The 17,231-nt window shown below is 39.7% G+C and overlaps 1 protein-coding gene across 1 annotated transcript; it reads right to left on the reverse strand.

Moving 5' to 3' along the window:
* Positions 1–11,327: 11,327 nt before the first annotated feature.
* On the reverse strand, positions 11,328–12,322 carry LOC115786135 (G-protein coupled receptor 15). The gene is made up of 2 exons (XM_030738177.1): positions 11,460–12,322; positions 11,328–11,349 (listed from the first exon to the last, which is right to left on the reverse strand). Exons 1-2 carry the CDS (start codon positions 12,320–12,322, stop codon positions 11,328–11,330), a joined length of 885 nt encoding a protein of 294 aa, XP_030594037.1.
* Between the last annotated feature and the right edge of the window lie 4,909 nt (positions 12,323–17,231).

A 17,231-nucleotide genomic window follows, 5' to 3' on the forward strand; every position in this document is an offset into this window, starting at 1 on the left:
AAACTGGCTTTTTCAAAATGAATAAGTCAATTTAGAGTTAATAAAAATAAATAGTGGTAGAATAAAACTCATTTTTAGGTTTGAGAATAATTTTGCCTTAAGGGACATTTGTTTTCATGATTGTCTGCCATGATAATAAAATATTTCAGGGCTTACTTGGGAAAAGGGGGGGGGGGGGGTTCACGGCACTCAATTAGACTTCATTGTAGAGGTTTAGGGAACTTTTTTTTAGAGTTGTGCCAAAGCTGACTGCTAAAATGTGGTTTATATTACAGTTGTTTTTAAGTTACACTGTAGCAAAAAACATATCCAGAATGAACATTTTGGAGTTTTGGAGAAAATGTTTAATATTAAAATGAAAATATCAGGACACTTAAAATACCTCCATCCATCCATCCATCCATTTTCTTCCGCTTATCCGGGGCCGGGTCGCGGGGGCAGAAGCCTAAGCAGAGAAGCCCAGGCTTCCCTCTCCCCAGCCACCTCCTCCAGCTCATCCGGAGGGACCCCAGGGCTGGCCCATTGATTTGGGGGCCCCCCTCATACCACTTCATTGTCACCTGAGCCAAACCGTTATTAATGCTGGAGTGCTGGAGGGTTGAAGCTGGATATTATTTTTTTGGGATGCATTGCTGTTTCAGCCCTATGTACATAAGCCCACTGAAAAACAATGTATTTCAGTATGATATACATTGTAAATCTATGTCATGTCCATGACATTGAGGAGGGTGGAACACATATCAATGCATGCCATATCCAATCAGGACAGCATAGGCTTTTTAGGCTTTTTACATCCAAAAGATGTATATTTTTTGCATAACTCTGCAAATGTACCTAATTACAGTCTAGCAAATAAGCCATTTGTAATATGTAAACAATAATTACTTAGCATACAAAATTGCTGAGTATCAATGGAATAACATCCAATACAAGTGGTCAGCAATTGGACCCAGCGCCAAAAGAAGTGCAGTAAATATGTTATTACGCTGCTTTACCACAAAATGACATGTTGGCACCGCAAGACTATAACGGAGGTATAAAAGTCCACTAGTCTATCCATGCAACCTGACCAAAGTGTGAAAACAACAAAATGCTGTAACCACAGGAACGGTGAATAAGTTTTTGTTTGTTTTTTATTCATTGTTCAGCATCCTTCGGTTTCGTGAAAGGCGCTATATAAATCTAAGTTATTATCACTATTATTATTATTATTATTATTGTTGCTATTATTATAAACCAGTCAGATTAAACCACCACAGCTCACAAATGCACAGCTATGTGTGAACATGCATGAATAAAGCCAAGATGTCCCGTCCACTGAACCTTGTAAATATTCAGCAATCCTGACACGTAAGTGTCACAATTCTGCAGTGTGGCAGGCAGGATAAGGACCCAAACACAGGACTCAGGAGGCAAAGTGTGAACTCAGAAATACACAACTTTATTGCTGATTGCACATCAGGTACAAGGAAACTGGGAAAACTCAATAAACTATAAACAAGGAATCAAACAGTAACCTTAAACAATAGAAAAATGAAAATCTTTAACTAAAAACGCTGGGTCATAAACCCAGGACCATGACAGTAAGATCCAAGCAAACTGTATATTAATTATAAACACACTGAGGACGGTGACACAGGCTGACAGGTTGTGTTTTTTGATAGAGACCAAGCGATATGATAAAGATCATATAGCCAGGTAGCGATAGCTAACTACACAACTGTTTGGAGTTGGTTAACTGGCCACACTACCTGAATGCACGCTGACTCACGAAGTCAGTCAACAAGTAGCCAACTCATTAAATTAGTATTGTTACAATTGTACAATTCTGCAGTGTTTAAATAGTCTCTTCTTTCTTTTAGGACACTGGCATGTAAAAAGAAATATAGCATGTAATAAGGCCACTGTTTTATTGAAACCAACAGCAGAACTGAATTGAACTGAGCTGTGTTTCAGGTTTTTGGTCGCATGCATAGAGATCGGTACACAGTCAAACCTCTCTGCATGTCTTTTCTCAGCACTGCGTGCACAGCGGTTTTCGAGTAGTGTTTTATTTTGTTTTCTAATTTCTCGCTGTCGGAGCCGTACATCCTGTATTGACATGCTGTTAAAATGCAGCTGTTAATGTGACTGTTACTGTGTCAGATTACTGCCTGAATCTTAAAAAATGGCTTTAATAAATATGCACCCTGCAGAAAAACCAGGAGCAATATGCATATTTACGCACCTGCCACGGTACACAGATTTCAGGTTCATGCGGCGGAATGGTTTGTGATAATGCAGCACTGGTATGGATAAATCCCGGGTCTCAGTCCTGACGACCTCACACAGTCCCCACCAATATCTACCAGACGAATTCACCCTTCTAGAAAACCATCTTGATTCTTCGTCAGCCTCCTCTCAGCGGCCACACTGCAGAGAGAAACAGGCGTAAAATCTGCGCTTAAACTGTATTATTTTTGTTAGGATATTAATCGCTCCCTCACACTCCTTCCTGTCGTGTGCTCATTTCTGTGCTGCTAATTTGCGCTGCTCATGGCATGTAAGCATCTGGCTCCATATTAAGAAAACAGCTCTCACCATTCATTTTGCATGTATTAACTTTATTGCGTAAAATGCTCTTAAAGTAACAAATTAATTTTGAGCGATTTGGCTAATTGTGCATATTTTATTTCCCCTTCACAATTAAAGACACAACTCTAAAGGAAAGGTTTTTAGACAATTTAAAAGAGCATCGGGTGCATCAGTGGATAAAAAGAAGCACAACAATACATAAATTGCGCAGCTCACCATGTTTCAGTTACCTCCTCCTGCATTTAAGGCACACTTTGCCCCACACAGTCTTCTTTGCGGCTTCTCTCAGAGCCGGACTCCCCCAGATGTACACGGATGGTGTGCACAGGGCATTGAAGCGAGCCATGATAGCGAAAAGATTGGTGGCCTCGTTTCTAAAAGTCAGCCCTCCTGCTGCCATTAATTTGATAGTAATATTGAGAAAAGAGGGAGACCACAGCGCCAAGAAACTAATGACAACAAAAATGATTATTCTCAATGATTCCTTCTTGCTTTCTTTCTCGGCGCTGGGAGGGTCTCTTTCAAGCTGGTACCTGGCAATTAGATACAGTTTCAATGTCATGATCACGTTGACAGCCACAATTATTTGAAACAAGACGATGGTGACTAAGTACATCTGTATAGCTTTGTAAAGGGGCAGCATATTCCTGAGGATCAAGTGGCCATAAGAGTAAACCCAGGAGTAAACGTTAACGCATATCACACAGGGTCTCGTGATGAAGCGGCTGTAGATAAATGGATGGCACACAGCAAAATAGCGGTCAAATTGTGCGAACATAAACGTCAATACATTAACGCCTAAAAGGGAAGGCAAAACACCGTAGGTTCCGTTTTTAGGCATATATCCCTCCTGGACATCAAACAGACCGAGATAATACACTGAAAGCCCAACCAGGGTGTCAGCAATACTAGTGTTTAGCATGAAAATAAATCTGTTTTGAAGGCGCAGCGCTCTGGTAGCCAAGATGCCAATGACTACTGTTCCGGCTATCATCACAGTGGTCGTGGCAAATAAAATCTGGAAAATAAAGATAAAGTAATCCTCGGGTTTATCGAAGTCAACCGAGAGAGAGACACTTCTGCTCAAAGAGTCTGTCATGTTGGAGAGGAGCATTGTTTATGAACAAATGGCTCTTGAGCACAGCCTTATATGCACCGTGAAGTCACCAGAATTAATGTCTTGAGATGATAGAGGAAGCCCACTCACCCCCACCCCACCCCCCCAAACCTCCAACAACAACAACCACCGCCTGGGGTAGAAAACTTGCAGATATCATTTTGAATGCCATAAATCTTTTTTTCATAAAATGCAGCATTTCAGGGTTTTATTCAGATTTTGGCCTGTCCTCAACCTAATGCAGCAATCTTATAAGAATATTATAAGATAATGCAGGCCGGTTTCCCTGAGTAGCCTAAATGCAAGAACAGCCATTAATTTTGGAATATATGTCGATCTAAAGTAGACCTAAAAGAGACAGCCTTTGCATTTACCCAGAAACCTCTCAAACGTAACTGAATAAAATGTTGGAAATCGCTGCAATCATGCTCTGTGTCCCTTTAAGGAATTCTATCAGTCAGCTATGCATGAACTTTATGAACTTCATCTCTTTGAGAGTGGAAAGTGTTAGACTTCTGTTAACGCGTTGGTCGTTGCTGGTTCGAACTGTGACGTCAGCCGTAACAATTTCGAGGTCTGTTATGTGGGATTTATACATCCTCCTTAAATCTACAGTATAGGTATGAGTAACTGCAAATTCGTTTGAAACCCTACGCTGTGACCTATGTGACTACATGTTGTGTCAGAGCAGCCTGCAGTGGCTGTGACTGGCCCTTTGGTATTGTAGTTTTCTTTTGTTTGTTTGTTTTTTCAATCAGACTTGGAAGGAATCACAGCATGAATTAAGCTTATATTAGAATTTATGGATTTGTGTTTGTGCGCATTCGTCACAGGATTATGGGTATGCAATCTGTGGGTTCGCTTTACTAAAAAAAAAGAAAAAAAAAAGTTCTGTGTTCTGCAGTTAAAAGTCTAACAACAGCACAAACAAGATGTGCTGGCTGCTTTTTAACACTGTACCCCGGTAACAGCACACAGGTACAACATGCAGAGCTTTGCAGACATATATATATATATATATATATATATATATATATATATATATATATATATATATATATATATATATATATATATATATATATATATATATATATATATATATATGTCACGCACGTTGATTGCATATACAACATCCTTAACTGTGTGTAGCCAAAGACCTAGGCAGATGGATTTAAATGCAATATCATGACTTCTTCGTCGTTGCTCGTGATCACTGCGCCCTGACCATTTCTAATGGCGCTTAATGTGCCTTTGGTGTCTACTTAAAAAATGATGGTGTACTAGTCAGAAAAAAAAAATACATTGTCATGCTGGAAGAGGACTGGAAAAACCAAATGATTACAGAGGCCGTAGAGATGCACTCTGTTCCCGCATTGAGTATTAAAAGATGCCTTAAAGAGCCTTAAACTTGTATTCTTTTTAATTGCCAGCAGGGGGCAAATCCACTGGTTGCAAAACCACTTAATTTTGTATAGAAGTTAATTGGAACCTTTTGCGTCCTGCTTTTATCTGCTAAATCTCTAAACTGAATACCATATAAACTTCATTTTATAAATTAGAGTCAGAAAGGAGGATTAAGAGTATGCTCATTGGCTAATGACTTGTCAATCACGAGTCAAATAATGAACGAGCCTGGAGTCACAGTTCGGTTATGTTTCAAAAATAGGACTTCGCTAACCAGCTGGTGACATCACGGCGGTTAAATCATCAGGCATCACTGACACTGACAGGATATATGTAGCTATAAGCTGTTCTTTGGCCCGGTGACTTCACTGGAGGCATCAGCTCATGTCTCATTTGAGATTTTTTGCTTTGTCTTTCACTCCTGAAAAATGATGCTTGTCTCACGCCTTCATTATATACATTCATTATTTATGTGTATTTGTTTTACTGGGAGCGAGTGGAATAAAGTTAAATAAAACTGACATGTTTTTCAGTAAGTACACCTTCTTTGTCAGTCCAGAAATACATACACGCGCACAGCCGTATTGCCAATGCTAAATTTAAAATGATATCTGGGTTCTCAAAGTCTTCCAGCCTCCAAAGTTTGTTTTTTGTTTTGTTTTTTTAGTCATTTTTTTAAATCACAGAAATCGTCAAAAATAGTTAATCGGCATTTAATGACGATTTCTCTGATCCCACATTCTTTATCTTTCAGTTACAGTAGCCGTTCGTGACAAAGACATTGGTTAATAGATTTAATCTTCTTCGGCCTTTCTTTGGCATTTTCCTTCACAGGACAGGAGCAAACAGCAGCGTAAATGACGCACATCTTTATTTCAGTTCTTATCTCCGAAAGAAAGAAAGAAAGAAAGAAAGAAAGAAAGAAAGAAAGAAAGAAAGAAAGAAAGAAAGAAAGAAAGAAAGAAAGAAAGAAAGAAAGAAAGAAATGCATTTCTTGGCCATGGCCACAGACGTCACAATAATGTCATCATTCATTACTCATTAATTCAGTGTTCATCCATCCATCCCTGGGACAAATCAAACTAAAGATTAGTAACAAGCGAAACATCCCCTGCTACAGAAAATAATAAGTTAGCTCAAATAAGTTCATTTATACATTTCAAACGGCAGTTATGGGGTCGCTGTGCTTCCAAAAAAAACAAATAGTAGAGCTATTACATTCCAAAAATATCAAAGAATATAAAACATGAAAAGGTATTATACACATACAAACATGTTTGGAAAATATCGTTATAGAAAATTATTAATGATAGAGAAGGGGACAAGGGGAATGTTAACAACAATACTGATTCTACAATTAAAGTGTTTCTTAATTTAGCTTGTGCCAGTAGATATGATTTAATGTGCTTAAAAAAAAAAACATAAAATATTCTTCATTTTAGGAGTCAATTGTTTATCCCTTCTGCTTTTAGTCAATAACCTCCGACTCAAGCGTTCTCAATGAGATCGAGTGTGTTTAATTAACACCTGCAAAACAAAGGACGAGCCGCCTTTTTCAAGTTCCAGACACTCCCGTGACCTGGATGAACCTACACACACATGTTTCACTTTTCAATCTGATTGAGGCAGGAATCGTCTAAACTGGGATATGTTGCAGTCAGTCTTCATCGGCTGTCCTTTACAGAACAGGAGGAAACTGAGAATGAGGCGAGCTGACCGGGGGTATTGCACATTGCAACAGAGAATGCAGTTCTCTACTTACTGTTGCATCTTGGGCACAGTCTGCCCCAAACTGTCCTCACCGTGGCTTTCCTTAAAGTCGGACTCCCCCACAGGTAAACCGCCGGTGTGCACACGGCATTAAAACGAGCCATAATGGCGAAAAGATTGGTAGCATCATTCCGAAATGTCAGCCCCCTCCCTGCTACTAGTCTGAGGATGATATTAACGAAGGAGGGACACCACAACAGCAAGAAGCTTATGACAACAAAAATTATTATTTTTAATGACTCCTTGTTGTTTTCTTTCTCTGCACTGGGGGGCTCTCTTTCCAGCTGGTACTTGGCAACAACATACAGTTTAATAGTCATGACCACTTTGGTGAACACTATCAATTGAAATGTGATAATACCGAACACATACATCTGTGTTGCTTTGGACAGTGGCAAGAAAATCGAAATAATCGCCTGAGAATAGACATATAACCAGCAACAGAAATTGGCAGAAATAACCACGCGCCTCGTGATGAAGCGAGTGTACACGAAAGGATGACAAACGGCAAAATAGCGGTCAAACTGCGCAACTAAAAATGTCACTAAATTTACCCCAAGAAGGTAGTTTAACATGTTATAAGTTCCATTTCTGGACGGATATCCCTCTTGGACATCAAACAAACCGACGTAATACACTGAAAGCCCGATGAGTGTGTCACAGATGCTGGTGTTCAGCATGAAAATAAACCTGTTCTGTCGGCGGAGCTCTCTGCTGGCAAAGATAGTAATGACTATAGGCCCGGCCACGAAAACAGCAGTTGTGGCAAATAAAATCTGAAATATAAAAATGAGAAAATCCACAGGACTGCTGAAGTCCACCGACAGAGGCACTCCTGAAGTCAGGGAGTCAGTGATGTTGGAGAGAAGCATTGTGCCACTGGTGCATATTCAGAACAACATTTTTATGTAACTGCTCAATAAGACACTGCCCTGCCAACTGTTTTTTCCCATGAGGCATGACCTAATCTCACTTTTCAAATCCATGGATACATTTCTTGTTCTATTTTTTTCTATTTTTGAGAGGGGCTTAGTGAATTTGAATTATCCACAGTCTATTGGTGCTTCACTTCTTTCTATTTAACCTGAGGTCTCCTTCACATTGAAATCACCTTTAACAAGAAGAAATTGTTGGTAAAATACATTTTTGTTATGAAAGTCTGACAGGTGACTTGTCCCTTCTATATACGATAAACCAATAAAACAGAACAACTGTAAAATGAAAATGTCCACGGTTGTGTAATAAATTGTATCAATTTCACTGTCAAATTTGTTGTTGATGTTTACTCCTAAGAATATTACTGCAAATATCAGACAAGTATATTGGGCATCGGAATGTGGGTGAGATACTGTGCAACAGTTAAATGTAATTTAAGATAAGGTAGTGTTTATTTGTCACATGCGCGGTTATACACAGTACAATGCACAGTGAAATGTATTTAATTTAAGGAAAACTGGCTTTTTCAAAATTAATCAGTCAGTTTAGAGTTAATAAAAATAAATAGCGGTAGAATAAAACACATTTTTTAGGTTTGGGAATAATTTTGCCTTTAAAGAGAAATTTGTTTTCATGGTTGTCTGCCATGATAATAAAATATTTCAGGGTTGACTTGGGGGGGGGGCGCTTTTTTTCACGGCAGTCACTTAGACTTTTTTTCAGAGTTGTGCCAACAATGGCTTCTAAAATGTGGTTGTTTTCACATTACACTGTAGCAAAAAATATATTCAGAATGAACATTTTGGGGTTTTGGAGAAAATGTTTAATATTAAAATGAAAATATCAGGACACTTAAAATACCTGCCATGATTTCTCTAAAACTCTTTAGAGTTTATTAAATTCATATTAAGTGCATATTTTTATATTTCATTGAAATGCAGACGCTACTGTTGAAGCTTAAATGTATTTATGTGTATAGTTTTTAAACCAGCCCGATAAAATTATTCATTTTGATTCACTTATAAGGAATTTGTCCTAAACACCTTTTGGATCCTTTGCAGCAGAAAGAAGGAGGAAAAACAAACATTACTGTCAGTATTATGATCAGCAGTTACTTTCATGCTCTCTCCGGGCCTTCAGCTGGTGCCTCGCCACAACGGATAGCTTGATTGTCATGGCTCTGTGTGTGAAAATAACCATAATGAAATGAATTCTTCTGAACAGTATGATCTGTCTGGATTTCAACTGTGGTAAAAATTTCCTGTACTTACACATAACGGTACACATGCAGCCATATAGAACTGGTCTTATGCTGATAACCCGAAAAATTGTGTCGAATGAAACTTATTATTATAGATAATTTCCCTTCTTGGTCAATTGGCAAACAGTAAACATTTATTGTGTCCAAATATAGTTAAAGTTCAGCCTCAGGACCACGGCTCCTCTTGTTGGAATGAAGCAACAGTAAGCTATGGGACTATCCCTGGTCCTGAAACTACAGATGACACTGAAGGTGGTGCTGAATGTGCTGTAGGCTGGCCCATTGATTTGATATGCAGCCGCATATGTCACTTATATGTCGAACACCTGCCCTGGCTGCAGCAGTGATCATTACGGTGTATCCTGTTGAGAACGGCAAATTCCATCCAATTACGAATGAACTAAACCTAAAAGTCTAAAACTTAAGATAATTTGGCCCTCGTTTTACATTTTGTGTTTTTACAGGCTGAAATTTCATGGTTCAGAGTGCTAGAATGTGATTTTATTTGGTATCAAATAGAAGTCAATAAGTCAATAGAAGGCTGGATATTCTACTTTTTTTCTTTTTGTTTTGTTTTTCTTTTATGTGTTCGACTAATCCGCTTTGTGTGTGTGTGTGTGTGTGTGTGTGTGTGTGTGTGTGTGTGTGTGTGTGTGTGTGTGTGTGTGTGTGTGTGTGTGTGTGTGTGCGTGCGTGTGTGTGTGTGTGGGGGGGGGCGGCTCAACTGCGGAATCAGCTTTACAGCCTGATAAAGATAAAATGAGATTAAAGGATAGCAATGAAGGAGAGCAGGCTAGCCATCATTAAGTAATCTTTCAAACCTTGTCTTGTTTAAGTATTTTTAACCTGCACAGTAATTTTTTATAGCATTTCCTGAAATTGTCATTACTCAACCTGGTCTGTTTGTGTTAATCATGAATTTTATTTATATATATAATTTTATATTTGTGTGTGTGTGTGTGTGTGTGTGGGGGGGGGGGGGGGGGTATTTTCACCGACATGAAGGCCGGCAAGTTTCTGTAATAAAATGTTTGCACATAAAGACATGGATTGTCTGGGGGAATCTCGCTGATGAAGTACAGTCGGTCTAACCGTTTTCCCATAGAGATTGGTCTTCTTTGCAATGGATGTTTAAGGGTGTTTCTGTAATATTTCTCTGGCTCACTGTGGTGTGGTGGAAATAAAATACTTGCTAGTGCGCGCAAAGACGCACAGGCTTGATAAAATGCTTGATAAATTTCTAAATATAACACTCACTGCAGTTACAACAATGCGATGAATTGGAAAACAAGGACCACATAGTTGTCTGTCACGTTGCGGTCCCGGGATCCGTCGGTCATAAAACACATACAAAAACATTTTTTAAGCATGCTTATTGATAGTATTGATCCTTCATCACAGCTACAATATTTGTGAACATTCAACATTTACATTCCACAAAGATAGCCACCTAAACCTGAGCACCTCAGCCCCTGAAGAGACGCAGTGGGTACACTACAAATTTTCACGAGGGTAAAGGTTTGTTTCCAAATGTTAAACAAACTTCACAGTGTGTTGAATAGCAGTGACATTGCTCTCTATTGCGCTGTTATGTGACCCGGGTTTCAAACGCTGCTCAAGGCTGTTGAACAGCGGAAAGAATTTGTAGGTTTGGTGGTTGGAAATCTGAAACAAGCCTAAGACTTTGATTTGGTCTCCATTGGGATCGTGTTCAGCCAGATCGGAGCCGTCCAAACGGTAATAAAAGAAAAGTAAACAATCAGGATTAACATGTATCCCGGCGAGTTTCTCATAAAATAAAATCACACAGCTCATATTCTAATGTTAAGAAGCAACACAAGACGTTACAAAACAATATTAATATTTAATTCATATATGTTAAAACAAAAACAAAACACTTTTCAAGAAATTAAAGGGTTTAACCCCTTAATCCTAAACTAGAATGAAGTGTTCTGTATAGCAGAGGGTCATGCAGGACGAATCTTCGGCCAGCATTCTCTCTGAGTCACAGCAGTTTTTTTCTGGCATATTTGAATCAGAGTACAAAAAGAATAAAGGGTGCAGTCTCAAGATGCGTAATATTTTGCTTTTAAAAACACACCTGAGAAAACACATCAACGCAAAAGTGACTGAAACATGTAGGTGGCCTATCAGATGGACACTTAGTGTATTAACCAGCCTGTGCTCCTTGAAAAAACGTAGATATCGGTCGTTTCTTGGTATTACCTTATGATGATACTGATGGCTGCCTTATTTTGCTCGCTATCCAGAGTTAAAGTCAATCCTACAGAAGAGAGGGGTGGGGTGGGGTACGGGAAGAAATTGTTTTCATTATTTATACACAAGATATTATTTGACATAAACATTAAACTGACTATTCAGACCGTGTCTTACCTTGCTCTGCGCCTGGGGCAGACCCTCCACCACACTGTTCTCCATACGGCCCTCCGAAGGGCCGGGCTGCCCCAAATGTATACCGCCGGGGTGACCAGCGCGTTTAAGCGTGCCATCGTGGCAAACACGTTAGTGGCTTCATTCCTAAACTTTAGACCTTTTGTAGTCAACTGTCTGACAATAATGTTGGCAAACGAGGGACACCACAGCGCCAAGAAACAGATAACCACAAACACAATGATGCGCAGTGATTCCTTTTTGTTGTCTCTCTCCACACTGGGCGCCTCTCTCACTAGGTGCTTCCTGGCTATGATGTATAGTTTAATTGTCATGAGCACTTTAATGAGCACTATAACCTGTAGAGTCATCACACCAAACGCGTTAATTTGAGCTGCCTTTGAGATTGGCACCAAGTTCTGCACAGTGAGAATAAAGTACGTGTAAATCCAGCAACAAGCACAAGTTCCAATGACAACATTTCTTGTTATGTAGCGACTGTAAAAGAACGGGTGGCAAACGGCAAAGTAGCGGTCAAACTGAGCGAAGAGGAAGGTTAACACATTAACGCCTAAAAATGACGGCAAAATGTAGTATGTCCCATTCCTGGAGGGATAGCCCTCTTGGACGTCAAAGAGGCCCAGATAGTAGACGGAGAAGCCGGTCAGAGTGTCGCTGATGCTCGTGTTCAGCATGAACATGAAACGGTTCTGGCCTCGAAGAGACCGAGTGGAGGATATCCCGATGATCACCGAGCCGGCGACAAGCACGGCACACGTGGCGAATACAATGTGGAAGGTGAAGATGAGGAAGTCCTCCGGACTGCTGAAATTCACCGAGAGGATGACGGTGGTGTTATAGAGCATCCTGGAGCCCTACAAGAAGACGAGCATTCGTTATATTTATAGGTCGGCCAAACCTGATCTCCGGAGGCTTGACGGCTCTGACATAGGTTGAGTGACATTAGAACTGACACACGTTATGGAAAAAAAAGAAAAAAAGAAAATAAGTTAGGCCTAATCACAAGAAGTATTTTATGTTTAGTCACTAAAAGAGAGATCATGTCTTCAATCCCTCCGTAAATCGTGTTGACTGAAAAGAACACATTAGATGTCACTTTTCAGCACGTCACCGGAACCCACTGCCACAGTCCAAACTGGGCCCATTCCCACTTGTCAATAGCTAAAATTGTTTTAAACATTTCTTTCTATAAAATAGTTAGCATAGGGAGTATATATTTATAATGTTTGTATTTGCACAGTCATGGTTGGTGTAAAAAATAAAATAAAATAAGGCATAGATTTAGATGGCGAAAGAGACGCCACAGTATAGTGTCAGCTTCAGATAAAACTCTGAGCCCCACAGCTTCAGTCTCAGGTTAGGAAGAGCCTGTGTGAAAGAAACAAGTAAAACTCCGGTGCTTTCAACGGTAATGAAATCATGCAGGCGATAGTACCCTGGATAGCTCCCTCAGTTATCGCTGTCTTGATAAAGTAGTGACAGGGATTGTGAAGCTTCATTATTTATAGTCTGTACTGTTAAATAGCTCCGGCAGTATGCGCAACTTGCTGTTCAGTAATAATCTGTTGAATTTTGTTGATTTCTTATAAATATGTTAGACTTTTATTTGCCCACTCTGGGGTGGCAGAAAGGGCCTAATGAGGGTCACCTGTAGGGGGCTTCTCTAGTTTTGTTACGTACTTTTCATTGATTTAAAAAGAAAAAAGTAAGCCATATACGTGGTTTACAGAGTAGCAACATAGACGAAAACACTGGGATAGACGCTGCAATTGATTTTAATCCAGACGGTAAAAAACTGTGAGTTTCCAAACAAATTTAGCTTTTAGTCTTTTAGAAGTATATGACCTCTATGGTCTGCGGCTGCGTCATCCGCTCAAGAATCATCCTCCTGTAATATTAAACTTTTGCCCTCAAGGGGGAGCTATAAACATGTTTTCAGTTTTGAACCAAGCTACTGTACTTTTCTTTGTGTTGGCATCAATAATCTTGTACCAAAGAAACTGTGTAGATTTTTGTATAAACTGAGTAAATCTGCAGGAGTTGTTACAGTTTGATCCTGTAATAAATTGGCCCTCACAGTGGGCATCATGATGCAGAAAATTATTTGGTTTACTGCTTCACCCACTCATGTTTCTTCTCTATAAAAGGCAGTATCATTAATAAAAAACAATGATAGTTATGCATTTGTTTTGAACACACAGATTTGAATAAAATACTCTTCTTGAGCCAGACCAGAGAACTTCCAGTCCTGTCTAGACTGTACAATCATGACAAAACTGAAACCTTTAGCTGATAACACCTTTACAAAACTCAGTTTGTCTGTGCTCTTATCAGTGTCTTTGTTTCAGAAGTGCTGATTAGTTAATAGGAATATGTGCTTTAAAAGCCCTTTGTTAGCCCTTTGTTAATATTTTTCTTTTTTCGTGGCCTCCAAGGTTGGAAAGCACCAGATTTAAGATTATAAGAGTTCACTGCGTTGCTTTTGCTACTTCCTGTCCTGCGCCCTGGAATATAAACATGCTTAAAGAAACAGACTTATGTTTACAGACAAATTTACTACCGCAGATGAAGTTACAGTAAATGAAAATGATATTAGAAAAATAATTATATCACTAAATATTTAGTGGGGATACCACTTAAACGGAAGTTTGAAAAACTGCCATGCCTGTTTTGATCTTAAAGTTGCACTCAGAGATGCAGGTAGCACAAAAAATTATGCAAAAAGGCCTCATTGCAGCTGTGCTGTGTTAAAGTGTTAAAGTCAGATCTATAAGATGTGATGCTATGATGAACATAAAATGAATATGCATTGTGATAATGATAAAATATTTGAACTTATTAACTGTAATTGTTAAATAAGTTGTTGAGATCCATGTGTATTTATGAAGGCCTCGTGGACTTGTTCGCCTTGGGAGTTGAAGTCACTCTTACATAAATCAGGCTAGAAGTAGCCCCATTCAGCTGTTCAGTTACAGCTGCACTGCTGCCACTATTTGTCATGAGATGAAGGCCTGAATACTTTATTGCACTGATGAGAAACAGCAGCCACCCTCTGCCTCTTGCGCTGCCCCTCACGAGCTTTGGCAACGTATTGATGTTTCTTTTCAGCATTTTCCTCGCTGCAACCATCATTTTCCTCAACGTGTCTGTGTTTCTCTCCATCCTACTGAACAAAGCTTTGCGCAGTGAGAACCGCTTCATGTACATGCTGAGCACTTGCTTCAGTGACATCTGCACAGGAGTGTCTTATTATTATGTCGGTGTTCTCGACGTGAGGGATGTCTATGACTCCCCTACGAGAACCTTTTACATTGCTCCCACATTTCTAGGGCTGTCTTTTATGGCTATCCTGGCCGCTCAAGCGGACAGGTACCACGCCATCGTGTCACCTTTTAAATACTCCCAGCGCATGACCCGAAACAGGACCGTGACGGTCATCTTTGCCTACTGGGTCTACGCTTTCTTAATCGTGGCTGTACAAAACCTGGTCACTGTCGGTGTTGCCAAACAGATCACAAGCTTTGGTACTTTTATCGCGAACATATTCGTAGTGATTATAATGATAGTGCTGAATGTCCGACTGTTCATCATAGCCAGGTTTCAGCTGGAGAGGGAGCAGCCCTCTGAGGAGAGAGACAGCAAGCGCTCTTCGGTGTATCTCATACTGGTGGTGGTAGTGTTCTTCTTGGGGACTTGGCTTCCCATATTTTGTCATGTTATAATTTGTAATTTCATTGGCACGACCTGTTATACCTTTAAAAATGAGGGCACTGACCCCATTCGCATTTTGCCCCGTGTTAATGCTGCCCTCACCCCTATTCTGTACATTAGAGGGTGCTCCGCGCTCAGGGCAACGCTGCTCGCCATCGTGTGGAGACCCTGCCGCGGGAAAAGGTGAGAGGCTGGTTGTGTTTCATGAGTCAGCTAAAGATGCTTTTCGTAATATCGCGCCTGGGGCCAGAGATAATGCACAGAAAACAGTTTTATTTGGAGTGTTTTGCTTGTCTTTGTTAACATGTAAGCCATTAGTCTGAATGCTCCTCTAATTATCTACCACGTCATGATTTATTGATATAAGCATGAATTGTGACATTTTTGTGTTTTAGCAGTGTGTTTCTCTTCTTGTTGGCCCATGATTTTAAGTCCTTACCTCGTTGTGGTTAGTGACAACAATCATTTCTTCCTCCATGTGACCTTTCCTCCTTCTTTCCTTCTCTTAATAAAGAGTAAAACCTCGACCAGTTGGCCCTTCTGCAAACCGAGTCCCTGCAGCTTAACTAAGAGTTGGATCATTTCTAAGTGACTGGATGTCAACGTGTCAACATAGGAAAACTATTAAAAGACTGATGATTTTCTCCACTATGAATGGAAATAAGCTGTAAAAGGCGAGAAGGTCAGACGTTCTTTGAAGATGTTGTTTCATCGTGGACTTTGCACGTCTAAGGACTGTTTTACACCTGATTATTTCACAGTGAAAACGGACTTGCAATGAGAAATGTTGTGACGTGTTTTGTCTCTATTTTCATTTATTTATTTAATAACCTAATTCAATAAACAATAATTTAAAAAAGGAAAATGTGCCAGAATATTGTCATATCTGTCAGACACATTGAAGGTGATTTAAATTGGCTTCTATATCTCTTTCATTACAAAGTTTTTTTTGCTGTAGGTCTAGTTGGGCCAGCAGGCTATAATACCACAATCAGCCTGGTAAATGGGTGCTTATATACATTTCCATAGGACATAAGCTATGAGAACATTTATAGCAGACTTAAAAGAGTTTTCACATGCAAACTTCGGTCATTGCTGCTTTTCTTGAAAATCTTCTGGCTGTGTTTACATTGAGCGCCTGTGAGCAGCTTGATTATGTAACCCCGCGTGCGGAGGATGCAGTTTCTGCGGCAACCACACAGTGTCAGAAGAGCCCTTTGGCACGCCGCCATAACGTCGACATCCACGGAATGCGACCCATCCATCCACGGGAGATTTCACTTGGGAAACGATGAATGAATCCGAGTGGATCCAGTGCCTTGTCGTCAGTGAGCTTTAAGATTTTAATTATTCATCTGGATGCATTTTAAAAATCATATACTCTTTAACGGACTCTGGATAATTGGTGAAACCTACCAGTGATGCAATACACATTTTTCCATTGGCCGAGGATTCTGGTTCTCTGTGCTAAGAGGAGGAGCCTGCGTCTCGCAACACTTCCGCACATCTGCTCCACAGTTTCGGAACCTCTCTTTCTCCCTCTCGGTTGCTTTCATTTTTTTTTTTCAAACATCAGGCCAGCTCTGTCACCAGCTATCATAGTCCTATTAAACAAAACAATAAATAAATGCACTGAAATCACAGCCAAAGCCCTTTACACCAATTAAAGCCACGTTGTCTTTATTAACCCTGTAGAAATCCAATTAAAAACACACAAAGTTAATGGATTTTCATGATAATTTTCTAGATGCTGAGATTTGAGGTTTTTAAATCCAGCTGATAAATTGATTTATCAAGCTGTTTTCTGTGGTGGCTGTGGTATGTATAACTACCAATGCATTGCACATTGAAATGGCATATTTTACAAGTGAAGACACGTGCAGATAAATAAAATACACTCAAATTTGCAAGAAAAAAAACCCTGATACCTTACACAAAATAATTCCACAATCCTTCATAAATCAACGTGCGTATCACTTAGTGACCTAGTGACATTTCTTTTAATCTGTCCTCCCCCCTCATAGGTGAGGCCTGCGTATTACA

Source organism: Archocentrus centrarchus, chromosome 9, assembly GCF_007364275.1.
Source record: "Archocentrus centrarchus isolate MPI-CPG fArcCen1 chromosome 9, fArcCen1, whole genome shotgun sequence".
Taxonomy (NCBI): domain Eukaryota; kingdom Metazoa; phylum Chordata; class Actinopteri; order Cichliformes; family Cichlidae; genus Archocentrus; species Archocentrus centrarchus.